The sequence below is a fragment of the Heterostelium album genome (assembly GCF_000004825.1).
Source record: "Heterostelium album PN500 unplaced genomic scaffold PPL_contig8, whole genome shotgun sequence".
Classification (NCBI taxonomy): domain Eukaryota; phylum Evosea; class Eumycetozoa; order Acytosteliales; family Acytosteliaceae; genus Heterostelium; species Heterostelium album.
Window position 1 is genome coordinate 1,284,014 of NW_008805085.1, and position 25,422 is coordinate 1,309,435.

Below are 25,422 nucleotides of genomic sequence, written 5' to 3' on the forward strand. Positions count from 1 at the left end.
ATTACTTAATATATATAAGTTCTGATTGGATTGTTTAACTGTTTTGTTTATTTTATTTTATTTTTTAAAATAAAAAATTTTAAATAAAATGTTTTTAATTAAAAAATAATTTAATTTAAAAAAAAAAAAAAAAGGAATGATCAAGAATTTGAGTACCAGGTTGATTTTGCCCAAAACAGGATCAATTTTTTCATATTAACCTTGATCATTAAAAAATGTCATCATTTTGGGTTAAATTTTTTTCAAAAACAGATAAAGAGATTTTGCTGATGATATATTTATTTATTTATATTCACACGATTCATATTCAAAAATTCAAAAAAAAAATTGTAAATCTTAATTTGTATTTTAGAAGATAAAATAAAATAAATATATGATATATGTTACCACATGATCATGATGACAATTCTATTAAATAGTTGCTGTGGGAAAAACGAGTAAATAAATAAATATTGATTGGACAATTATACGATTTTGAAGTAACACACATCAATTAAACCATTGAATTACAATATATAATGTAAATTAATATAAAATTAATTAACAAATATAATTATGTTGTCGTTATATATTTATTGTTTTTTTACTCAAATAGTTAGATATTTGATAACTATAAAAATAGAATAAAGTAAAAAAAAAATATTATAAATAATAAAAATGACAAGTATTAATAATTCTACAAGAATAATGGAAATAATAAATAATGAGGCCAATGATCATAAAAATGGTGCTGATAAAAATTATCAACAACAACAAACACCACCAACACTAACAAATAGTATTGATCGAAATAATATTTATATTAATAATGATAATGAGAGTATAGCCAATCCTTTGGAAATATCAAATCTCGAAAATGTAGAAATAGATAGTTTGGATTTGGAAAGAGGAACTGTGAGAAACAATAATATCAATAGAAAAGTAACCATTACTTTTAAAAATGTATCTTTTGATTTGGTAAAAAAGAAAAAACAGTTGAATATCATCAGAGATATCAATGGAACGGTGGCACCTGGCGAACTGGTTGGAGTGTTTGGTCCTTCCGGGGCTGGAAAAACAACACTACTTGATATTCTTGCCAAAAGAAAGACCACTGGTGAAGTATCTGGTTCCATTTTAATTAATGGATCAACTGTGAGTCATGGTTACAAAAAGATCTGTAGCTATGTTACCCAAGAGGATAATTTACTTCCAACACTAACCGTTCAAGAAACCTTGAGATTCTACGCTGATTTGAGGCTACCACCAACTTTTTCCAGTCAACAAAAACAAGAGCGTATCAAATGGGTTCTCGAGAAGATTGGATTGAGTCAAAAAGCCAACTCTAAAGTAGGTGGTCCACTACCTGGTGGTGTAGTTCTCAGAGGATTGTCGGGTGGTGAGAAACGTCGTGTCAATATTGGTTGTGGATTGGTAACTATGCCATCGATTATCATCTTGGATGAACCAACAAGTGGATTGGATAGTAGTTCAGCAATGTTAGTTATGGAATCTCTAATTGGTTTGACAAAGATCGATCATGTTACAGTAGTATGTTCCATTCATCAACCTCGTTCTGAAATCTATCATCTCTTTAGCAAAGTGTTGGTTCTAGGAAAAGGTCGATTGGTTTACTATGGTTCAGAACCAGTTAAACATTTTATAGATTTGGGAATACCATTCCCTTTAGAAACAAATCCTGCAGACTATATATTGGATGCTGTTACCAAACTCACGGAACGTGGACAAATCAACCAAATTGCTGACTCTCTAGGAGAAGGTTATACACAGCAAGTGGATAGCTACCTAAAGATCTACAATGAATCAACTCCACCCGGTAAAGAAAATAATATTTTTAACAATACAAATCATTCCAATATTTGTATGGATATGATTAGACAATTCTGTATATTGTTTAAAAGAAATTTCAGAGACTCTATTCGAAATCCCTATTGTTTATTTGTTAGATTTCTAACATCGATTCTATGTGGTCTTTTGTTTGGTGTTTGCTTTTACAAGTTAAAGATGGATCGTCGTGGTTTGGAAACTAGGGCTGGATTACTATTCTTTATGATGGTAGGTTGTCTGCTTCAACCATTCAGCTCTGTTGGACTGTTCATTTCACGACGACTTTTATTCAATGCTGAGCGTGCCATGCAACTATACCATAGTTTACCATATTACATTTGCAACATTCTCTTTGAGATAATAATTGTCTCAATCTCGGGAATTGCATTCGTATCTGTAACTCACCGGATGGCAGATATGAATCCAGGTGTTGCCAATTTCTTTTTTACTCTGGTTATGTTGAACGTTACACTGATCACCACTGGACTAATGCTGCTATTACTTTCAAATATGACACTCTCAATGGATATCACTTTTGCCGTTGGAGCAACTGTTATTATCACCAATCAACTTTTCTCTGGATTCTTTGTACGTACCGATTCTCTTCCCAAATCTTTCGGTTGGATTCATCACATCGACTATTCATTCTACGCTTTCCGCGGATTGTTGATCAATGAATTCGATTACAAAGAGCTACCATGCAATCCTCTGAACCCACTGGAAACGGTAGAAGGTCGTTGCCCGACAGGAACAGAGTTTCTCATAAACTATGATATAACCAATGGAAACAAATATCATGACCTCGGTCATCTTTCGATATTCACTGTATTCTATTTCATATTGAATTATTTAGCACTTCATTTCTTACATAGGGAAAACAGATAAATAAAAAAGTTTTTATCATTATTATTAATGACTTAATCAGTATTACTAAAACTTTTAAGATTTAGAACATTTCTTTTTAAAAACAGATTTTTTTCGAAAAAAAAAACAAATGAAAAATCAGATGCTGATGAATTTACTTTTTGCCACGCCATATTCAAAGAATGATTCATGTCTTAAAGTGAAACATCGTCATCCAAACATCCGGATTTAATTATTAATAATAATTCTGTTGAATATAGTTTTGGGATGACCTCTCGTCATCATCTTCTGGTTTCTAATTATTATAATAAAAATAGTTCTTAAGAATTTAAAAAAAAACTGTTCAATAAATAAATTACTTTGATCACTCACCATCACAATTATTTTTTATTTGAAAAACAAAAAAATGGAATTTAAATTATCATTATATATTTAAATTAATTTGTGTTCTGATATATGACTGTTAATGAAACAATTCATTTTCAATATCTTTAAAAAATTCTCCATCAATCAAAGGTGGTTTTTTAAACTCATTGTAATTCATTTGATGTTTGTAACCAAATAAAGTTAAATCCAATTAATTAAAGAAATTGCTTTTAAATAAATAGATGCTATCTGATTTTTCATCTGAATCACACACAAATATAACATTATTAATTAAAAAAAATGTGGTGATACAAAAAAAAAATACAAAAACGCAAACATTCTCTTCTCAAATCAAATAGTTACAGAGTTTGTTTTTCTTTATAATTCAAATTTATTTGAAAATGATGGGTTTTTACATTTTTCATTGAATAAAAAAAAATTATTTTATTTTTTAAAATTTGTTGTTTTTTTTTAAACAATTTTTTTTTGACATTTTCCTCAACAGTTGAAAACAGCCTAAAAATAATAAAAAAAAAAATAAAACCATCAGCAAAAAGAAGTGCCAAATGCTCGTTAACCAAGCATAGCAATTTGACAAAAAAAGAAAAACAAAAAAATAACATCAGGGATTTTATTTAATTTAAATTTTAAATAAGTAAAAAAAAAAAAAAACCAAAGTGATTCTGAAGGTTTTTTTTTGCTTATTCTATACATATTTATATTCATCTAGAGTTTCCGTCAGTCATCATCCAGGTTTAAATGTTTTAGAGAAAATCATTTTATTGTAATAACTTTTAAATAATCATAAATAAATCACAACCAACACAAAACACACACATTAACAAACAAATCAAACAAAATAGGTACATAGCCTAAATTTATAAAATCATACCAACACCACTCTACCACACCATCCAACTTTATATAACTATACTACTAAGTATTGTATATTACTAATCTTTTTTTTTTTTTTTATTAAAAACATATAAAGTTGATCAACATCCATCTCTCTCTTCGATATAATAATCAAAAAAAAAAAAAACAATTAAATAAAATTAAAAAAATATCATATATATATATATACAGTCGAAACAACAAAACAACAACAACTGAGTAATCATCATGGTGATAGTATTTATTAACTTAATAACAAGATATATGATCATATAATCAGAATCAGAATTAATATTAGATGAATAAAAGAACAAACAAATAAATAAATGAATGAATGAATATCGGATTTTCAAAAATGGTTTTTTTTTTTTTTTTTTTTTTGATAGTAAATTTACTTTACGCTGTAACTCTTTACCCATCTTTTGTTACCAAATAATAATAATTGTTACTTAACACCAAGTTAATAATCACATCACCTCACACCCCCCACCCGGTGAACAACAACACACACACTAACACCACTAACACAAACACCATACACACACATAGACATTTACCTACTGCTATTCTCACACCTCTCTCTCTTTCTATTTCTTTATTACCAGAAATAGTAGTAAGTACAAAAAAAATTTTTTTTATTGCCATTTTTTTTTAATTTAACAAACTTTTTTTTTTTTTTTTTTTTTTTAATAAATAAACATCACCCAAATATTTCGCAAATACTAATATTTTCTATTAAAATAAATATAGAATAATAAAAAAAAGCATTATCCCAAAATAACAACAACCAACATCGATTCGAAGTAACAGTCAACATTCTCTTTAACAACAATAGAAAATAATTATAGTAGTAAACAAGAAACAAGTGTAGTTAGTTATCACTATTATAGTAAAATTTGCAAATTTAGAAAGATAATATCTGAATTCAATCATTATTATAGTAATAGTTTTTATATTATCAAAAAATATCATAGTTTTTTTTTATTTATAAAGATATAATATATTTTATTATTTTTTTTAAATATATATATTTTTTTACTACTATCATTTACTCTCACACACACAGCAACCACACAACCACATACACCCTCAGTATAGTAAATAGTATAGCCTAGTATTTAAAATAAATAGCAATATTAATAATAATAACACAATATAAAACAACCACAACACGCAAGCTCTATTAGCATAATAATCATAATTTAAATATTAATAATATTCTCTATTAAAAACAAAAAAAACAAAACCAAATTGTACAATTTATTGATTCAATTCAAAAACAATGTCTAAAAAGAGAACTTTGGAATCTTTACAGGATGAAAGTGGTGGATTCCCTGAGGTGAAAGCTGAAGCTGTAGATGATCTTTCTGCAGATGGTTTCACTACCAACGATGATTTAATGTCTTTAATGACCTTTTTAGAGTATGTAATCTGTCCTTTATTTATCCTAATTCGATAATATTGCTCAATTTATAATAATCATCCATAAATTATTATATATTAATATTATAAATTAAATTAACAATCATCATCAATCATAATCATCGACATTCATTATTATAATAATTGTTACAATAATATCCAAATTTATATATTTATTTTTCCTAAAATCCATATTTAATTAATAATAATAATAATAAAATTTAATATATATAAATTAATTACTTTTTATATTAATATATATTAATTTACAAACTTTTTTGAAATTCAAAAAAAAAAAATTGTAGTAACGGTTCATCACAATCAAATTTCATGGTAAAACCAGAACAAAGTTTGAATCAAACAGCTCAATTGTATACAAATATACAACAACCACAGCAACAGCAGCAACAACAACAGCAGCAGCAACAACAGCAGCAGCAGCAACAACAACAACCACAGCTGCAGAATATTTATACAAACAACGGACAGCAAGTCTATCAACAACAGCCACAAAACGGACAACAACAACAAATGATATCTCCACCACAACAACCCACCTATTATACAAATGGTACCAATATCGATGATGCCCACAAGTTGCAGCAACAACAAATGATGTTACAAGCACAGGCACAAGCACAAGCACAACAACAAGCACAAGTACAAGCACAACAACAAGCACAGGCACAAGCACAAGCACAAGCACAACAACAAGTAATGACTTCACCTCAACAAATATTAATGAATCCACAAGATTTGCAACAACAACAGCAACAACAGAATCAAATCTATCAACAACAGATGGGTCAAATGTTACAATCTCCACCACAACAACTTCAACATATTCAAATTCAGTCGCCTCCACAACAACAGACAATAATGCACACATCTCCACCTCAGATTTTACAGTCACCTCCACAATCTTCACTTCAACTACCAACTCCAGTACCAGTGATCCCACAACAATTGCAAAATCAACAACCAATTCCACTGCCTCCACATCTGTTGGTCGTCCCATTTGGAAATCAACCATTGCAACCACATCAACAGATTATCAATGAATGTCTGAAACTTCACTTGGCGCAGAAGGATCAGTTGGAAAAGATGAAGATCGTACAGAAACAGGTGTTGGCACATCCACAGAAAGAGACATTTCAGATGTTGGACAACGAGCAAAACACCCTCAAGAAACAGATAGATGCCGAGTTGACCTCGCTCCAACAGATCGACCAGACATTCGTATTGTCGCCAACAGAGATACGCAACGTCGTCTTCCTGCTGCACGAACTCACTATCCAATCGATTCAACTGGAGCTGTATCACGAGGAACTCCAGTTGCTAGTTCGTCCACAATCGCCAACCCCTACGATCGCCGCTCTCGTCGTCATCGAGCAACCATTCCCTATGGTCATCACCAAGTGCAAACCACTGGAAGACGATCCCGTCGTTGTTCAACTGCTCAGTGGAACAAGAACAGAGCTGCAGCTCATTGGAAAAGTCAAGGCAACAATGATCGTCGAGAATCAACAGAGTTCAAAGTCAAGCAGCAGTCCCAAAACCATAGAGACAGAAGTGGTCAGTATGGACGAAGTACAACGTCTAGCCAAATATCATTTGAAATTCCTAAATGGTACAAGAAAGAATCCGGTGACACTAAAGTTTGGAATGCAGGTTCAGGTGGTCGGTGGAACACCGGTCAACATTGAGTCGCCACCATCGTCGCCGTTCATCGTCATCACCAACGAGTGTCAATATGAAGAGTCCGACGGTACTCTCCTAAAGAAAGACAGTTTCGGAAACAATGCCGAGATAGCCTGGGCCTCGTACGCCAACAAGCTGCAACGTCACTTCTTGCGCGCCACTCGTCAAGACTCGATAAAGCCGACCAGATACCTGTCGCGTCACGAACTTATCTATTTACATCAACAGTTCTTTGGCGGTCGTGCCACTATTACACAGGCAATGTTTGATACTTTTTGGAATTGGTTCGGTAAAGGACTACAGAAACTTCGTTACCAACGTCATGTTTGCTCCATGTGGCAGTCCGGTTTGATCTATGGTTTCATTTCAAGACAGAGCGTTGAAGAAGCACTGAAAAATGAAGAGATGGGTACTTTCCTGATTCGTTTCAGTGAAAGACATGCTGGTCATTTCGCAATCGGTTACAAAGTAGACGACCCTGATCCTGAAAAGAGAATTAGACATTATTTAGTTAAAGCTGATGATACTGTAAGTAAAACATACATATCATTATTAAAATAGTTATATCGCTAATAATTTTTTTTAATAACAACCTAAAGGCTGGTGCTAAAAAGACTCTTCCAGATTTCTTGGCAGAGTGTCCACAATTTACAAAGATACTTCAGTTGACAATTGATCCAACAACAGGTGAACCGAGATTAAGAAATTTCCCAAAGGATGTTGTATTGGAGCCATACTATTCAAAGAGAGAGGCTCTACCTGCGACCAACGGTTACGATTCACTGCCAATGTTAAATTAAATATTGGTGCAGTGTGGAGAAACATGTTTTTTATTATTTACAACTGCAACGTGCCAATCGATTCATTAAAATCAATATCCTATCCTCTTTCAACATACTCGATAAACTACATCACAAAGATTCTTTGAATCTCAAAGAACAACTTACTTGTCCCACCCCCATATCAACAACTAAATCCAAAACTTGTTTATTACTTTTTCCTTGTATATACCATACCATATCATAACAATCAATCATTCATCTAATCATCATCCAAATTCACTAAGTATATCAACAACATAACACATAATATATTATATATATAACTAAAATAAATTTATCCAAAAAAAAAAAAAACAAAAGACAATATTATAATTTTTTAATATTTATTTCAATGATAACATTTTTATTTTATTTATTAATTAAAGTTATTAGAAAATTTATTAAAAATATTTTTTTTAATTTATTTTATTTTTATAAAATATATAAAGAAACTTCACTATTTAAACTATAGATTATTTTTTAAACTTTTTATCTATTTTTTATTATTATTTTTTAAAATGAGTACAACAACATCAACAATAACAATTGAAACAGAACAATCACTTGCGCAGGTTCTCTCAAACGCTGATTGTAGATCTGTCACAGCTGCTTCATTTTTGAGTAATGGCTTTGATACTCTTTCTATAATCAAAATTGCCGTCAACGATCCAGAATACAAGCATTATCTACTTGATATTGGGCTCAACATAGGAGATATCATTAGACTCAGAAATTACCTCAAACTTGAAGATACCACTACAAGTATGTAAAAAATCCAAAACCAATTCGAAGTTTGCTACTAATACAATTCTTCTTTCTCTTCCTCAACGTTCTTTTCTTTCTTCTTACCTAAACTCAATAACATTTATTTCTTTTGCATACTTCATTTTCTTGATTAAAAAAGTTACTAAAAGAAAAATTGAAGTTGAAGAAGGAGTGGAATATGTATTTGTGCCGATAAAAAAATACAAAGAATTCCAACACAAAGAGGTATGTTATTGCTTTGATGAATATATATATATATTCTAATGGGAGGACTGACCAAAAGTCTCAAACTTGCCTTCCAACACGATAGTAAGCCTCAAAAGCTGTGTTCTATGTCCCTGAACCACAACAACTACTCCTCATTCCTTGCCAAAGAAATAAGTGGAATTTTTTATCACCTATATGCCAATCTCTCAACCTTGGTAATGAAATTCAACGTAATAAATAAATATCAATTTAAATTTATAAATCCAGTAATTACTTATTTGAGAAATTTAAGTTTGTCATGAATATTTATCTATATCCTTTTTTTTTTTGAAAATTACAATTGGACTATAAAGACTATAGTAAATTAAGGTCTGGTAATAAAAATAATGTTCTAAATTTAATAACAATTTAAGTGAATAAAAAAAAAAACATTTCCAAAAAATATAAAGAAGTAACAATTGGTCACCAGACATATTTAAAGAAAGATTAGTTAACAAAGAATTCGACTTGAAAGCATGTACAGAAATATAATCAGGTTCTTTTTAAAGAAAGATGGTAGTAGTACTACAAATAAGATTTCAGAAAGTGATATAAGGAGTCGTTCAAAAGTGTAAATAATAATATCACAGATTGTTATCAAATTTAGATATCTGGATATATAAATTAATCCAGAATTTAAAAAGAACAAACAACTTGTTTAGATCTTTTAATCTTAAAAACAGTAATTTTTTATCATTTTATTAACATTATTATTTTTTTTTATTCTTATTATTTTGATTAACCAAATTGAGGCTTTATTTTTTGTTTCTCCTAAGGGAATTAATTGATGTTTTTACCTTAAATGAGTAAAAGAGTTACGATGGCAATGAAAACAGCACTCATTGATACCATCAATCGGCTAGAGCTATTCTTTCCATCTTCTTGATTCAAGTCAGTGTGTGTATCGTTTTTACCTTTCGGACCTGGGGTAACTGTGGCGTTGCCAGCAGCAACACCGGTGACTGTACCATTTACTCCATGTCTGGTAACATTACCGAAAACCGATGGACCGGCAATTGCCTTTGGATGACTGAATTTGATAGCACAGATACCAATATCCTTTGGAACACCACATGGGAATTCGGTTCTCAAACAGGCGGCATAGAAACAAACTGTCTCATTTCCACAATGAGTCAAGTCACATGAGCTACGGCTGTTTTGTGGTTGTCCACTTCCTTCGATAGAATTGGAATATGGACATCTGTTTCTCACTAGACATTCTCTGTACTTGGAGTATTCGGTTTGACAAGTGTTGTCAAAGTAGATTCTATTTTGACAGGTAGTATTTGAGGAATCAGATCCACATGAACAAACTGACCACTTTGGATCACATCCACTGTCGTCGACACAATTGATTCCTGGTAAGATTGGTTGACATGAAGAGATGGCACCACCGGAAGATGGACAACTATAACCCTGGGCCATGTTACACTCTCCGAATTGGGCAAAACAAGTGTCACCTGGTTGTTTACTGAACATTGGCTTGCATTTACCCTTGGTAGAACGACCATCGGTGGCACTACAAATATTTGGATACTCGCAGATATCCTCTGGGAAATTACAATCGGCATCAAGAGTAATCATTTTCTTACAATGACCTTGCTTGCAATACTCTCCGTGTGGACATTCTTCATTCATACTGCAAGTTCCTTCGTTCAAACTACATTTATTTTGTTTATCACATGACATCGAACCTAGACATTGATAATTATAAGTACAAGCTCCACCATTTCTATAAAAAAAAAGTTAACAATTAATTTTAATTTTAAAAAATATTGTTCATAATAAACTTACGGAACATATTTAGCATTTCTACATTTGGAATTCGATTCACTGTTTACACATTTCAAACCAAATGCACATTCGTTGTCATCGATACAAATATCACCTTCTTTTCTAGCAGTAGTACAAGTTGAATTACCTTCACATCTGAATCCTGGAGCACATTGAGCACTAAAAAAAAAAATATTGTTTTAGTAAAAAAAAGTTGTTTTTTAAATTTAAAAATTAATATTTACTTTGATTTACAATCTGCACCTTGAATACCACACATATCGATCTGACACATTATACTTCCATATGTGATAGAAGATAGTGCCATCAAAAGACACAAATAAAGGTATATTTTCATTTTTAATATATTAAATAATAATCAATGTATATTTTAATAAAAAATTATAATTAAATTATTAGATTAATAGATTTATATATTTATAGTTAGATTAATTGAATCGGATTATCGACTTAGATATTCTTATAGTTGTTTTCGTAACGATTTTCATCTTTTTATAGTTTATCTGCAACCATCATTAAAAAAATCTCTCTACTTTTCTTTAATTATTTCTATACACACTAGTGTTAAATCAAAAAGGTATATGTAAATTGATTATTCTTTTTCAAAAACACTTCATACCCCACACATTGAATATTTGAAGATCAAGAATTTTTGTTTGTGTTCATTCATTATCTTAATCTTTTTTTTAATTTAATTTATAATAATTAAATATTTCAATTTATTTTAATTATTCTAAACAATGTGGTAAACCATTTTACCTAAATTCGGGAAAATTCATTTTGAATGTAAAATCAATAGCACACTATAATCACTACCACACTTTACAACCAAATTCAGATTAAAAATTTTTATTATTATTAAAAATAATAAAAAAAAAAGTTAAATTTATTTATTATGATTATTTATTATTATTATTATTATTTGATTTGAAATCCATTGAGACAGCTGATTCTTCATTGTTGTCATTATCATCTTCAAATTCCGAGTCTTCGAATCCAGAATCATCGAAATACAATTGGTAATCCTCATCATCATCTTCATTTTTATCTGAATCTAGGTACCTATATTCGCAGTTAGGACAACCTAAAATTTTCCAATATTTTTGCATTTTATTTGAGATATAGATATCAAATTTATGACCTGTTGATTCTCTTTCAAATTTATTTTCCACATTGTATGCCCAACTTGCCGTTAGGAACACTTTTATTAGCAGTAGTATGCATTTGGATGAAGATTCCCTGTGGTCTAAGGTCGCCCAGCGTTAAGCTCTAGATTGACATGAGTTTTCGTCATTTATATGTGTTTTTTATTAAACAACTCCAAATTACAGTTCTTTGAATTGCCAAACTAAATCCAAAGACTACATTTGCTCTGATTATTAGTGGTGCTGTATCTTACTATCTACTATTAAAAAGATACTTTCAATCCAATACCAAGAAATATAAAATTCTAAATATGGGATAATTAAGAAATTAATCCCAAAAATCTGTACATTTCATAATTAACCAATAAAATAAATAACACTATTCATAAAAAGTATTTGTTTTTTTGTACATATTTATTTTAAAGATCAAGATCCTATGGTAATGAATACCTATAAATATTTGATAATAAAGAATGAGAAGATAGAGCATCTATTGATATACAAATTCTAACTTTTGGCAATGATTCGCTGTTGTTGCTGAGGATTGTTACTTGACCATTCGGGTTATTAGGTGGATTCGTATCGTTGATTGCAATCGATGCAACTATTTCATTGTCACATCGACCATTGCGAAGCACACGATAACTCTCGAAATCCCAAATGTAGAAACCTTTACCATAGATATGTGCATCGTTGAAGAATATCGGATCGGTTAGCGTATCTTTGACCGATTCAAACAATGCCTGTAACCAAAGACCGGACAGAGTGAACGGTCTGTTCAGAACACCATAGTAGAACTCTCTGGTGATTGGATTGGTATCGGTAGCATCGAGCGTAGTAAGCAACAGCTTTGAACCGACCAGCTGATTCACAAGGCGAAATGCTTTGACATCGAGAAATACATTGAATTCCGCAACCGTATTATTACGAAAAGTGAAAATGTTGGCCGGAGCTTTTAATAGTCCGGCCATTGCCGACACCATCCCGATGGAATCGATAACACTGCTATCGCTATTGATAAGCAAATCTGCCAGATCGGTAAGAGGCGATGTTATTAGAATATCAATGGTCTCATTACGATTGGAAACCAGCTCATTAATCGAATGATAGAGTTGTGTACAATTCATGTTACTGGGTTGCGGCAGATCCGCTGACTCTGGAAAGTATTTATCTTTGGTATTCCAAAGTGATTCCGCAGGTCCACGTACTGAGATTGAACTGTTACTGAACGTTGTATTCAGAACACTGATATCCAAGTTGACAGGTGAATCCAGTGGGAGTTGACGACCGAGTGCAACCGGTATCGTTAGGAGGTGTGAAAATGAAGCACTGTCCGACTTGGCCATGAATGACAACACTCTCAGAACTGAATTGGCACCGACCGCTACATCTGAGAATCCCGTACCACTTACACATATACCCAATAGATTGAATGTACTACCCTCTGCAACAATCGATTGCAATGTAATAATATCATCGATATTGGAATCTGTATAATAGAATAGATTTCTTCTTTTTTGACTACTACTACTACTCTTTGAATGTAAATTAACTTTTATTGAATTTGAATTACATTGTTGTATATATATAAATAATAATAATAATAAACATAAATTAAAGTATAAATTCATAATTATAGTAATATTATCTGTTTATTATTTAGTTTTTATTTATTAATATATTACTATTATTATGAGTCAATCATTTATCATTTATGATTAAAAGAGAGAGAATAAAAATTAAGATTAAAGTGAGGATAACAAACACAGTTAAGTGATTAACACAGTTTTTTTTGTTTTTTTTTTTAAACATTGTCAATCTCTTTTGATTGAAATGAAATATTTTAATTCTTTTTTAAACGTTAAAATATTATAATGTTAAAAAATAATAAATAGTTAAATATTTGATAATTATAATATATTAATAAAAATGTATAAATATTTAAAACCGTAGGAAATAATGGTAAATTAATTATTCTTTATTAAGTACACCTTTTCTAGGTTTTTTAGGAACTCCAGCCATACAAACTTGGCCACATCCATTAGAACAACATAGTTGGCCATGAGGGCAACCATTTCCACATTCATTTGAACATGTTGTAGCTAGTATTGTAATTTTATAAACATTACATTATATTAATTAATTATTAAATAATTTATAATTAAATTAAAATAAGCACTTACAATGATCTTTAGTTGGAGGGCAACTAAGTTCCATTTGTTGATTGGATTCACAATTTCCAATATATGTCAACATAGAAATGATTACGATTAGGAATATTAGTTTATTCATTATTATTCTAAAAAAATAATTATTATAAATAAAATAAAATAGTTGTATTTTTTTTTATAAATAAAATGATGATTGATAATTTAAAATGAATAAATCAATAACTTTATAATCATATTTATATATTTTATATATTTTATTATTTTATTATATTATATTTTGGGGGGACATTCAATCTACTTAAATTTTAATAGATTAAAAAATAAATCAAATATAAACATATGTGACAAATTTGAATATTATACAACAAACAAACTGATCACTGATCACTGTTATTATTATTATTATTATTATTAATATCAAACTACTACTACTGTTGTTGCTGCTGCTACTGCTCTTATTAATAACTACTTCGGTTTTCAATTCACAAGCAAGCTAAACATATGTTTATGATTGATTATTGTATATTGATTGATTCTTTAAATAACTAATCAAGAAATATAATATTGTTTTTGTTATTTTTGTTTTTAAAAAAGTTTTATTATTATTATTATTATTACTATATTATATATCTGATGCAGTTGTCAGCTGGAAGAATAAGTTATTTAATTTATCAATCTTTTTCAAATCATTTTCTTTGTCTGTTCTGTGTACCAGTGTTTGTTTATCATTAGAAACCTTTAATACGAATAGTGCATCTACATATCTAAGTTTGAAAGAATATCTTGTCTAGAGAGAGTTTTTGAAAATGAAATTAAATATATATAAGTAATCGAATGATTATTTCTTGTCAAACACTTTAAAGTGATGATAATAATGAGGTTGATTTTGCATGCTTCAAACTACTAGTTTGAAACACTTCTCTGTTGACAATTATCCTGTTTCTGCTGATGCTATTAATTGTATGTACATACATGTTTGGGATCTGATCTAAATAGTGTTTCAGCTTTATCATAAAACTCTTCGAAATCTTGAATATACATTGTTTTGTGTGACTGTTGCTGCTGCTGCTGCTGTGTTTCTAACTTTCTTTATTTAACTTTCTTTTAATAAATAAAGATTTAACTATTATATGATGATCTTTATTAAAAATATATTACTTAAAAAAAAGATAGCTTTAATTAGTTTAGTTTATTTTTAAATTGGTTGATTGCACACTAAAACTTAGCACTGACTGATCAATCAAACCTAAAGTCAATCAAATTCAACGTTACAATTTAATTTTGCAAATTAATTCATCAAAAAACCCAAAAAAAAAAAAATTAAACAAAATAAAAAAATAATAAAAAATTGTGAACTTACAATTAGCTATAATTTAAATCATCACACTTTAAGTTTTCATTAATCTACCACTCAAAAAACATCAAAATTATTCTACAGAATAGTAATAAATTAAAATAGTTTATCAGTTTATTAAATATTTAATATAACTTTATTAATAATAATAATAAACTTTTTTGTAATTACTTTTTTGATTGTTTTTCATATTTTTAGTAGATTTAAATAAATAATATATATATATAAAAGTAAATACATATAAAAATCATCATCATCATCTTAATCATTGTTCATTTGTAAATAATAATAATAATAAATAAAGAATAAAAAACAATGCCATCTGAAAAAGATTTAAATAATAATAGTAGTAGCACAACAACAACAACAACTACAGATCCAAAACAACCACAACCACCAACTGGAAAGAGTGCACCAAACAAGAAAAAGGATGATAAGAAAGATGATGCTCTTGTAGGTATCTCAAAGATGTTTGTTGGAATAATAAAAACAAAAAAAAAAAAAAAACGAACCAACAACTATTTTTATTTATTAAATTTTACATATAATTAATAAACCATTCTATTATATTATATAGTCACCAGAAGATGAGAAATTAAAGACTGATTTAGAGTTGTTGGTAGAAAGAGTAAGAGATACAAATGCCGAAATTGTTATGGCATCATTGGAAGCTTTGAAGGCTGAAATCAAATCATCTACATCTTCCATGACCTCTGTGCCAAAACCATTGAAATTCCTCAGACCCCACTACCAAACTCTGCTCGATTCCTACAAGAAACTATCTGAAGGAAAACAAAAGGTAATTAGTTAATTAATCAATCAATTAAGTTAATATATTAATCAATTTCTAACTAATTCTTTTTATGATTGTTTGTTTGTTTGTTTATTGTAGAAATCATTGGCTGATATTCTATCAGTTTTAGCTATGGCCAATGGAAACGAAGAGACAAGAGACACCTTGAAATATAAATTGTTGGGATCGGGTGAATCGATTTCATCGTGGGGACACGAGTACGTACGTCATTTGGCGATGGAGATCGGTGTGGAGTACGATATCAAGAAGGAGGAGAATCAGTCGGTCGACGACCTCTTGTTGCTGGTCGACGAGATCGTTCCCTTCCAGATGGCACACAACGCCGAGCCAGAGGCATGCGATCTCCTCTTGGAAGTCGAACAACTCACCAAACTCTTTAACTACATCGACGAGAACAACTACACACGTGTCTGTCTCTACCTCACCAGCTGTGCATACTACGTACCGGGTCCAGAGGATATCAACATCCTCAAGATCGTCGTTGAAATCTATATCAAAGCCAAACAATACCCAGATGCTTTGAGAGTTGCTCTTAAAATAGATAACAATGATATTATAACAAACATCTTTAAATTAGCTGAAAAGTAAGTAACAACTTTTATAAATATATTTTGTTTATATATTTAATAATTAACATTTCATTTTATAATAATGATTATTATTATTATTATTATAGTAATAAGTCAACATTGGAACAATTGGCATTCATTGCTTCAAGACAAAAGATTGTTCCAAACAACTTTGATGTCTCGCCAGTCTCTGATATAATTAATAATACAAAGCTTAGTGAATACTTTTTGAATTTGGCAACTGATCTCGATGTTCGTGAGCCAAAACTTCCAGAGGACATCTTCCAATCACATCTTGAAAACACTACTGGTACCGCTCCAGAGTCAGCACGTATCAATCTTGCTTCCTCCTTTGTAAATGCATTTGTTAATTGTGGTTTTATTAAAGATAAATTAATGGCTGATGATGGTATGTAATTAAATAACAACAACAACTAAATAACTAATTAAAATAACTAACTTAATAATTTATTCTCAATATCCAGAAAAATGGTGGTACAAAAACAGAGATTTGGGTATTATGAGTACTGTTGCATCGTTGGGTATGGTTTATTTATGGGATGTAGATAATGGATTGAGTAAGATTGATAAGTATTTGTACTCGACCGACGAGAATGCAAAGAGTGGTGCCATCTTGGCCACCGGTATGATGTCCTGTGGTATCAGAAACGACGTCGATCCAGTCATTGCACTGAATGTTGAGCATCTCACCAATCCATCGGTTACCATTCGTACTGCCGCCGTTCTCTCGCTCGGTTTCGCCTACGTCGGTACTAGACGTGAAGACTTGCAATCGTATATCGTTCCAATCATCGAGGACAACACCATCGGAATGGAGCTGGTCGGTATCGCTGCACTGTCACTCGGTTTGATCTTTGTCGGTAGTTGTGACGACACACTTTCCACCCTGTTTGTTCAGACCCTGATGACTCGTGACAAGACCTCGCTCAACAGTACCTACTGTCGTTTCATGCACTTGGCGCTCGGATTGTTGTATCTCGGAAAGCAAGACGAAGCCGAGTTGACATTGGAGACTCTCAAGGCTATCGAGGGTGCACCCGGAGAATACGCCCGTCTCACCGTAGAAGCCTGTGCCTTTGCCGGAACCGGTAATGTCTTGAAAGTCCAAAATATGTTGCATTTCTGTTGCGACGGTAAAGAGAATCCAAATCACTCGCTTGCCGTCCTCTCGATCTCGTTGATCGCCATGGGTGAGGAGCTAGGTTCCGACATGTGTTTGCGTACCTTTGACCATCTCCTTCAGAAGGGTAACATCAACATTCGTCGTGCCATTCCATTGGCACTCGGTTTGTTGTCTGCATCGAATCCAAAGATCACCGTCATGGATATCCTCTCCAAGTTGAGTCACGACACCGATCCTGAGGTCAGCCAAGGTGCCATCCTCGCACTCGGACTCATCGGTGCCGGAACCAACAATGCCCGTATCGGTGGAATGCTAAAGGCATTGGCTGTGTTTTACTCGAAGGAGACTCACTTGTTCTTTGTTAGAATGGCACAAGGACTTCTCCATCTCGGTAAGGGTACACTCACCATCAACCCATATCACAACGATCGTACCCTTATGTCACCAGTCGGTGTCTCTGGTCTATTAGTTTTATTACATGCCGCATTAGATATTAAAAACTGTAAGTGACAACAACATATTCATATTTCTAACAGATCATTGTTCATTTTATTAATAATATTCATTTTCTATTCTTAGTACTTACAACTAAAGCTCACTATTTATTCTATTCAATTGTAATGTCTATTTATCCAAGAATGTTGATGACATTAGATGAAAATCTTAAGCCATTGCCAGTTTCAGTTCGTGTAGGACAAAGTGTAGATACAGTTGGTCAAGCCGGTAAGCCAAAGACTATCACTGGTTTCCAAACACATACTACACCTGTATTATTAGGTTTTAACGATCGTGCTGAATTGGCAACCGATGATTGTAAGTTGCAAAAACTATTATTAATTCAAATTAATTATTAACTAACAATCTATTTAATTTTTTAGATATCCCATTGTCATCTGTATTGGAAGGTATTGTAATCTTAAAACCAAATCCAAATGCCACTCAAATCCCAGTACCAAAGTCCGCAGCTAAAAAGTAAATAATAATAAATAATAATAATAATCATTAAAAAATCAAAAGTAATATAAGAATAGTATTCATTCACCAATCATTTCAACAAATAGCAAACACAACAACAACAACAACAACAACAACACATTCCCATTTGTAACCAAAAAACACTCAACAAATCCAAAACATCACCTTAAAATAAATACATAGTATATAATAAAAAACATTAAATGAAAAGAAATATAAATATTATTATTTATTTGGCCAAATTATTATTAATCTTTTGGTTTATCTTTTGAATCTGTTGAATCTGTTGCAGATTGTTGACCTAATATCAATCTGTAGGTATTGTTTGATTCGTCGAGTGTAACGTGCACCCACTGATTGTATAAAACAGTGGTATCTTGATGACCTTGTGAAATTCCAGTTTTAATCTCCACTGTTTCCAATTGAACATACATATTCAACCAGTTAGGATCTGATTCAAAAACAGTGGTGTATGGTTCGAAAAGAAATGTTTCCATTAATGGTACCAGAGGATCGATATAATGAGAACATTCGAATCCTCTTAGCGTTGCATAGTCTCTTTTGTAGAATGGATCGATCTTTGGAATCATCTTAAACTCTTTATACACCATACAACTTGGATTAGAAGATGAAGACATCCATGTATCTGAACTATCACTTTCACTATTTAAATAATTATTTCCAAGAATATCTTCATTTCTATCTATTTTTAAATAATTATTATTCTTGTCTAATCCATTTTTTTTTAAATCTATACAATTTATTCCAACAATTAAATATAGGAAAATAAATAAATATTTTAAATTTATTGTTATCATAATATTTTATTAAATAGAATGAATCTATCTATTGATATTAATCATTTTGTATTTGTTTTATCTATATGAGATGTATGTTGGACGATAGATTTATCCCCCACAAAAATACCAAAATTAGTAAAAATAAAAAACAAATATTTTCCCACTTTTTTTTGTATTTTGACGAGTTCAAACTGTTAAAAAATTTAAATAAGTCTTTGTTTTTGAACAACTAGGCTGTTCTTTGATAACTGAGGCCTTTTCTTCTTTTACAACTTTCGAATTAGAGTAGCTCCAATTGGAAAATTAACTGTGTCTTTCTTACAACAAAGATTCTTAATATATTCAAGATCTAAAATAAAAAAATCATCTTTTAAATTCTTTGCAAAGAATTTAAAATATTCTTTTTCTATTATATCCCTGGAGTCACCGATGGGGACATCATCATAAGGCACTTGACGTGGCATAGAATATTCAAGAGCTGATTTAAATGTAATGTTAAAATTTATATCAAGATTGAATTGTATTAACATTCTTTTTTCTAAAATAAAATCTAATTTTAAATTTAATGTTACAAGATTGTTAGAATTATCAATGAAACATTAGTTGAATTTGATTTACCTGCAACCGCTCGAAGAACCAGAACATTCAACGTTCACGACTTAATTCCATACACTCCCAACGACGACACACTGTTTGACCCAACCAGTTATTCGCACGGCTGAATCTGTCAGAATGACCAGATCTGTCACGCTTATCAGGTCTTGATGAGTGTTTACCATCGAGGTGATATGGGCTACGTGGTTTACGACATTCAAACGACTTCTACGAACTACCACTAATTGTTTAAATTAGGAAAGATGTCAGGTTATAGCACATTCACTAGATCTATATGGCGGTTTAAAGGTAAAAAAAGAAAAAACTGCTGTGAAAGAGTGAACTCAATTCCAAAGTATTCTTAGCTACCGTATCTACTCATCGTTTAATAAAATGGTTACTCTAATTCGAAAGTTGTAATAAAGAATAGGTTATCATTCCTTCTTTTTTTTTATAATGTTATAAATATAAACATCTTTTAATTTTGTAATAGCTGTACCAAAAACATTGATTATAATTTAATATTTCTTTAGTTTAATTTTATTTATTTATTTATATATTAATTTAGTTATTTTTTGTTTTCGATGATTTCTTTTGTTTTTGTTTTAATAAATCTTTTGGAAGGAAATCATTGTTGTGATCTTCGGATTTGTTGACACGCTTGGTTGTGCTCTTTGACTTTTGGAAGAGTTCACCTGATCTAACAGAGAGGATAAAGTTCCATACTTTGCTTGGGTACAACACACTAACTACAACAAAGGCAAAGAAGATCAGTCCAGAGTATGGTACTGATTCTTGTTCGTAGATGATCGCTGATTTCGAGATATCCACTCTGAATTGGAAGTGTTTGTTTGTCGATTGCTCTGAATCCTCGTTAATGTTGTTGATATTGACTTCAGTTGGTTCAACCTTGATATTCAAAAGTGAGTTGGCACCACTGTTCTTGTTGTTCTTGTTGGCGTTGCTATTGAAGCTGTTGATGTCATTCTCAATCTTGAGTACATAGTTATTGGACTTTGGAAGTGATCCGAAATCAACGAACGAATTGAATCCAAACTCAATGGAACGGTACAGTGAGTTATCCTTTTGGTTGTAGAGGTTGGCACGAAGACGTTGGAGAATGGCGTGGCTGGCTTGTGGACCGCTCAACTCGACATTGGCCGAGAGGTCGAATGTTGCAGTGGAACTCGATGAAAGTACGACGAAATCAATGGCGGTACGATCGGATTTGTCAATGGTGAGTTTGTATTCAGCTGGTGCCGAACGTTCGATCGATGGTTGTCCAACGATTGCGACACGATATTGTTCGGTTGGTTGTAGTCCACGAAGACGATAGTTTCCAAGTTCATCGGTTGTCGATTCGTCGGCTACCTTATTGTTGCTGGTGAGTGCACGAACAGCAATTCCAGCTTGTGCTTCACCGATGAGAGATTTCACACTACCGTAGACACTGTAGGCAACACGCTTGGCGTAGACTTCGACCTTGATTTGCTTACCCTCGAGTACTTCAATGGTTTGTGAAGATGGAGTGATTGCGTACTCCTTCAGCAAACACTTGACAAAGTATTTGCCTGGGAAGAGTGAGTAGATACCAATGGAACCGTTGGCTGGTGATTGCAAGTTGTTTCTGTAGCCTTCACCACTGAGTGACAAGAGGACACCTTGGACTGGCTGGCTAGTTTCCTTGTCGTGGAAGTTGACAACAACGGAACCGAGTTCGATAGCATTGAAGTTGTAACCCTTCTCTTCTTTCTTGAAATGATAACCTGGTTTCGATGCCTTGAGAGTGTAGTCAATGTCGTCTCTGAGTGGACCGATTTGGTAGTGTCCAGAGGCGTCGCTTACCACCGATTGTCCTACTTGCTCACCGGAACGCTCAACGAAAGTGGCGATCTCAACTCCATCGATATTTGGGAAGACTTGTCCACGGATGAACAAACCTGGACGAGCAGCAACGACTTCGAGCGATGGTGGACAGTTCTCAGTGTTGACCGAAGCGGAACGAACACTTGGGTAGAAAAGTAAGTTGGATCCGGCTGGTGTCAATGGTACGAATTGTAACTCATCTCCCAATGTTGCCATGTAAGAGTAGCTGTAGGTGCTGGGTGAAGTTGAAGATTGTTCGGCTTTGATTGTCTTGATAACGTCACCGGATTTCGAACGGACTTGAATATCAATCTTTGAGGGTGCAGAGTCACCAGCAGCACTAGTGAGTTCAATCGAACCTGTCAATTGAATCTTTTCGATCTTCAACTTGAATTGTCCACGTTGATTGTAATCGGTATTGAAAGTATCGGTGTTCTTTTCGAATTGGAAGCATGATTTGACGTCAAACTTGTGTAGACCAGACTCCTTGAGACAGAGCAAGTTACTACCCTTCTTCAATTGAATCTTGTCGGCTGTCTTTCCGTTGATTTGGTGCTCGAGAGCAACTTGATGATGTGGAGATTGAACATCGTAGTGATATCCAGTTTGGACGAATTCGATATTGTCCTTGACTTCGGTGTCTTCGAGGTTGACAGACTTCTCGAGTGACTCCCAACACCAGACATCGTAGGCGAGCTGGATCTTGTAGGAACCTGGGAGGAGATCACGGAAAATGAAGGAAATATCACCGGTCTTGGTGAGTGAGAGTGCGGCGTTGACAGATTCACCTTTTCTAGAGGTTGGCTCGAGGGTGAGTTTCATTCCGGCTGGTACTTCGCCAGCGGCTCCGGTGATTGGAGTCAAAGGACGGATCTTTCCAACGACAGAACCACGTGTTTGTGAGAAAAGGATGTCCAACATCGGTTGGTTGGTGATGGTGGTTGTGATTGTCTGTGAAACAAATTGCAATCCCTTGGATTTCTCTTGGGAGCTGAGTGAAATCGAAATTCTGTAGGTGCCTGGTACCACTTGGAAACAGAAACGTCCAGCGCTGTCTGTTTGCTTCTTCTCTTGCTTGTTGTTCTCGCTTCCGACGAGTGTGATCTCACGTGGATTCACTTTGATTCCGGCCGGTGCGGTCGGTACCGATACCTGACCGCAGAGGTCGTAGCTGACGACTTTGATGTCTGGCAACGATGGTGCCGATGGCGACATTCTGTAGTTTTGGAGACCAGAGAATGTCATGTGATCGCGTTGTGCTTCAATCTTTAAAGAACCAGCGGTAACTTGTTCTAAAATGTAGTTTCCGTTGGCGTCGGTAGTTGTCTTTGGTTTTCCGTTGACAAGGATGGAAACACCTGCCAAACCTTCGTCTTGATTCATGACACGACCAAAAACAGAGAATCCCATAACCTGGAATGGTTGTTGAACTTTGTAGTCACCACCCTCCAGCTTTACATCGATCGACTTTGGAGAGATGTCATACTTTGTTTGCTGTCCACTGTAAGAAGCTGACAAACGATACTCTCCACATGGAACATTCTTTATTCTGAATTGACCATCTACACCAGATTGAACTGTACAAATAACAGCTCCTGACTTTGCTGCACCTGCTGAACAATCGATGATTGACTTGACAACGTTTGAAGTTGAACCGATTGGTTCCAAATGGAAATCGACATCTTTCATTGGGTGGTTGTCATAGTTGATCGAACCGGTCAGTTCGAATCCCTCGATAACGATGTCTTGTTCGACATGGTAGTTACCCCAATCGAAATTCTTGATCGCTACAGAGTTGACACTGAATTGCCAGGTTGGGTGGACAGCGACAACCTCCAACTCGGACGAAGGTACCACCGATTCGAAACGATATAATCCACCGTTGGCAGTCACAGATTGAGCTACAACTTTGCTTGTTCCCTTCACTCTCAACTGAACGGTGATTCCATCCAACGCACCGCTATTTGAACATCTACGACTTGTTAGACGACCATCGACACGGAATCCACTCAACTCGAAATTGATATCATCCTTACAACTATCTTTATTGTTGAAATCAATTGATAGTTCAATTTGTTTTTTATCTTTATGTTTAGAAATAGAAGAAAAGAAAAGTAAAGAAAAGAAAAGAAAAGAAGAAAAATGAAATGTTAATGATTTGATAATTATGATTGATTGTGATTGATTGATTAATTAATACTTACTGAATGTCCAACCATCTGGACCTTCGATTTCTAAATGGTAGTCACCTGACTTGTAGACGGGCAAGAAGTAGTATCCGTTCGGTGAACATTCTGTTGATTCTCTAACAAGAGTATCCTGTACTAAGTTTATTTTGATTTGTTCGTAGTTGATGAGATTCTTTGGGAGTGTTTTAGCAACCTTTACGAATCCACCACAACTAACTATATCGTCGTCGGCATTGTTGTTGCTGCTACCGTTGGCATCGATGATTGAGACTTGCAACGCCAGCAGACAACTAACAATCATTAATATTACCACTGCATTCGAGTTTCTTCTCTGAGTAGTAGTGGTAATTTTATAACTAATTCTCATTACTAACTTATCAATTATATAAAATAAATAAATTAAAATATGAAAATCAATTGATTTAAAATTATTGTTAAAGTTCACAAAAAGTCAATCAAAAAAAATCATTCATTTAAAACGAAAAAAAAAAAATTGTGTTTAAAAAAAAATAATTTTTTAAAAAAGTACCTTTTAATAGTGTCTTGTTTTTTTGGTATTATTATTTGTAAATAGAAAGTAATAATAATAATAATTGTATCAAAAAATAGTAAACTTTTTTTTTGTTTTGTATTTTACATTTTTGACTTGCTCTCAAACCAAGTTATTGAATGAGGCCTGTCTTGACAGAGATTGATTGTACCATTGGTCAATGTCATTAAATTGGTTATAGAGAGATCAGTTGAAAATGATAAACTAATAAATAATAATAAATTATGAATATAACATGTTATAATATTTGCAAAATACATCATAGAATTTTTCTTTGGTCGTTTATATTCATACAAAAAAAAAAAAAATTTGTATTAATTCAATGAAAATTCAGTTAAAAAATGTATGAAATTTCAGATAGTTTGCAGTAAAAATTCAATTTTTTGTATTTGGAAATTCAAATGTAAATAATCAAGTTTTCAAAAATGGAAACCGAAAGATTGTTATAATTGTTTACGATGGTTAGATTCAATAACTATTTAAACTCAAGAAATTAAATCAGTTTAATCATTAAATTTATAAAATATCAAACAAATAAATTGTATACAAAG

General features: G+C 32.4%; 10 protein-coding genes across 10 annotated transcripts; 5 read left to right on the forward strand and 5 right to left on the reverse strand.

Annotated features, from left to right (window-relative positions):
• Positions 1-657: 657 nt before the first annotated feature.
• PPL_04168 (uncharacterized protein) lies at positions 658-1,954 on the forward strand (the record flags this gene model as incomplete). The annotated part of the gene is made up of 2 exons (XM_020575078.1): positions 658-1,885; positions 1,947-1,954. The coding sequence occupies 2 exons, from the start codon at positions 658-660 to the stop codon at positions 1,952-1,954; spliced, it is 1,236 nt and encodes a 411-aa protein (XP_020435492.1).
• A 383-nt stretch (positions 1,955-2,337) lies between these two features.
• Positions 2,338-4,387, forward strand: PPL_04169 (uncharacterized protein; the record flags this gene model as incomplete). Its single annotated transcript, XM_020575079.1, has 4 exons — positions 2,338-2,652; positions 2,952-2,982; positions 4,144-4,188; positions 4,338-4,387. 4 exons carry the CDS (start codon positions 2,338-2,340, stop codon positions 4,385-4,387), a joined length of 441 nt encoding a protein of 146 aa, XP_020435493.1.
• An 846-nt stretch (positions 4,388-5,233) lies between these two features.
• dstC (transcriptional repressor) lies at positions 5,234-7,874 on the forward strand (the record flags this gene model as incomplete). The annotated part of the gene is made up of 3 exons (XM_020575080.1): positions 5,234-5,373; positions 5,679-7,602; positions 7,674-7,874. 3 exons carry the CDS (start codon positions 5,234-5,236, stop codon positions 7,872-7,874), a joined length of 2,265 nt encoding a protein of 754 aa, XP_020435494.1.
• A 539-nt stretch (positions 7,875-8,413) lies between these two features.
• PPL_04171 (uncharacterized protein) lies at positions 8,414-9,546 on the forward strand (the record flags this gene model as incomplete). Its single annotated transcript, XM_020575081.1, has 3 exons — positions 8,414-8,657; positions 9,420-9,477; positions 9,540-9,546. The coding sequence occupies 3 exons, from the start codon at positions 8,414-8,416 to the stop codon at positions 9,544-9,546; spliced, it is 309 nt and encodes a 102-aa protein (XP_020435495.1).
• Positions 9,547-9,704: 158 nt separating this feature from the next.
• Positions 9,705-10,974, reverse strand: PPL_04172 (uncharacterized protein; the record flags this gene model as incomplete). The annotated part of the gene is made up of 3 exons (XM_020575082.1): positions 9,705-10,638; positions 10,701-10,859; positions 10,925-10,974. 3 exons carry the CDS (start codon positions 10,972-10,974, stop codon positions 9,705-9,707), a joined length of 1,143 nt encoding a protein of 380 aa, XP_020435496.1.
• Positions 10,975-11,599: 625 nt separating this feature from the next.
• PPL_04173 (uncharacterized protein) lies at positions 11,600-13,476 on the reverse strand (the record flags this gene model as incomplete). The annotated part of the gene is made up of 2 exons (XM_020575083.1): positions 11,600-11,901; positions 12,348-13,476. 2 exons carry the CDS (start codon positions 13,474-13,476, stop codon positions 11,600-11,602), a joined length of 1,431 nt encoding a protein of 476 aa, XP_020435497.1.
• A 340-nt stretch (positions 13,477-13,816) lies between these two features.
• Positions 13,817-15,057, reverse strand: PPL_04174 (WAP domain-containing protein; the record flags this gene model as incomplete). Its single annotated transcript, XM_020575084.1, has 4 exons — positions 13,817-13,947; positions 14,029-14,144; positions 14,777-14,871; positions 14,989-15,057. 4 exons carry the CDS (start codon positions 15,055-15,057, stop codon positions 13,817-13,819), a joined length of 411 nt encoding a protein of 136 aa, XP_020435498.1.
• Positions 15,058-15,685: 628 nt separating this feature from the next.
• Positions 15,686-18,873, forward strand: psmD2 (26S proteasome regulatory subunit S2; the record flags this gene model as incomplete). The annotated part of the gene is made up of 7 exons (XM_020575085.1): positions 15,686-15,823; positions 15,948-16,169; positions 16,263-16,768; positions 16,861-17,162; positions 17,239-18,399; positions 18,477-18,710; positions 18,776-18,873. 7 exons carry the CDS (start codon positions 15,686-15,688, stop codon positions 18,871-18,873), a joined length of 2,661 nt encoding a protein of 886 aa, XP_020435499.1.
• Positions 18,874-19,120: 247 nt separating this feature from the next.
• PPL_04176 (uncharacterized protein) lies at positions 19,121-20,202 on the reverse strand (the record flags this gene model as incomplete). Its single annotated transcript, XM_020575086.1, has 2 exons — positions 19,121-19,575; positions 19,995-20,202. 2 exons carry the CDS (start codon positions 20,200-20,202, stop codon positions 19,121-19,123), a joined length of 663 nt encoding a protein of 220 aa, XP_020435500.1.
• Positions 20,203-20,830: 628 nt separating this feature from the next.
• On the reverse strand, positions 20,831-24,688 carry PPL_04177 (MSCRAMM family protein; the record flags this gene model as incomplete). Its single annotated transcript, XM_020575087.1, has 2 exons — positions 20,831-24,216; positions 24,337-24,688. 2 exons carry the CDS (start codon positions 24,686-24,688, stop codon positions 20,831-20,833), a joined length of 3,738 nt encoding a protein of 1,245 aa, XP_020435501.1.
• Between the last annotated feature and the right edge of the window lie 734 nt (positions 24,689-25,422).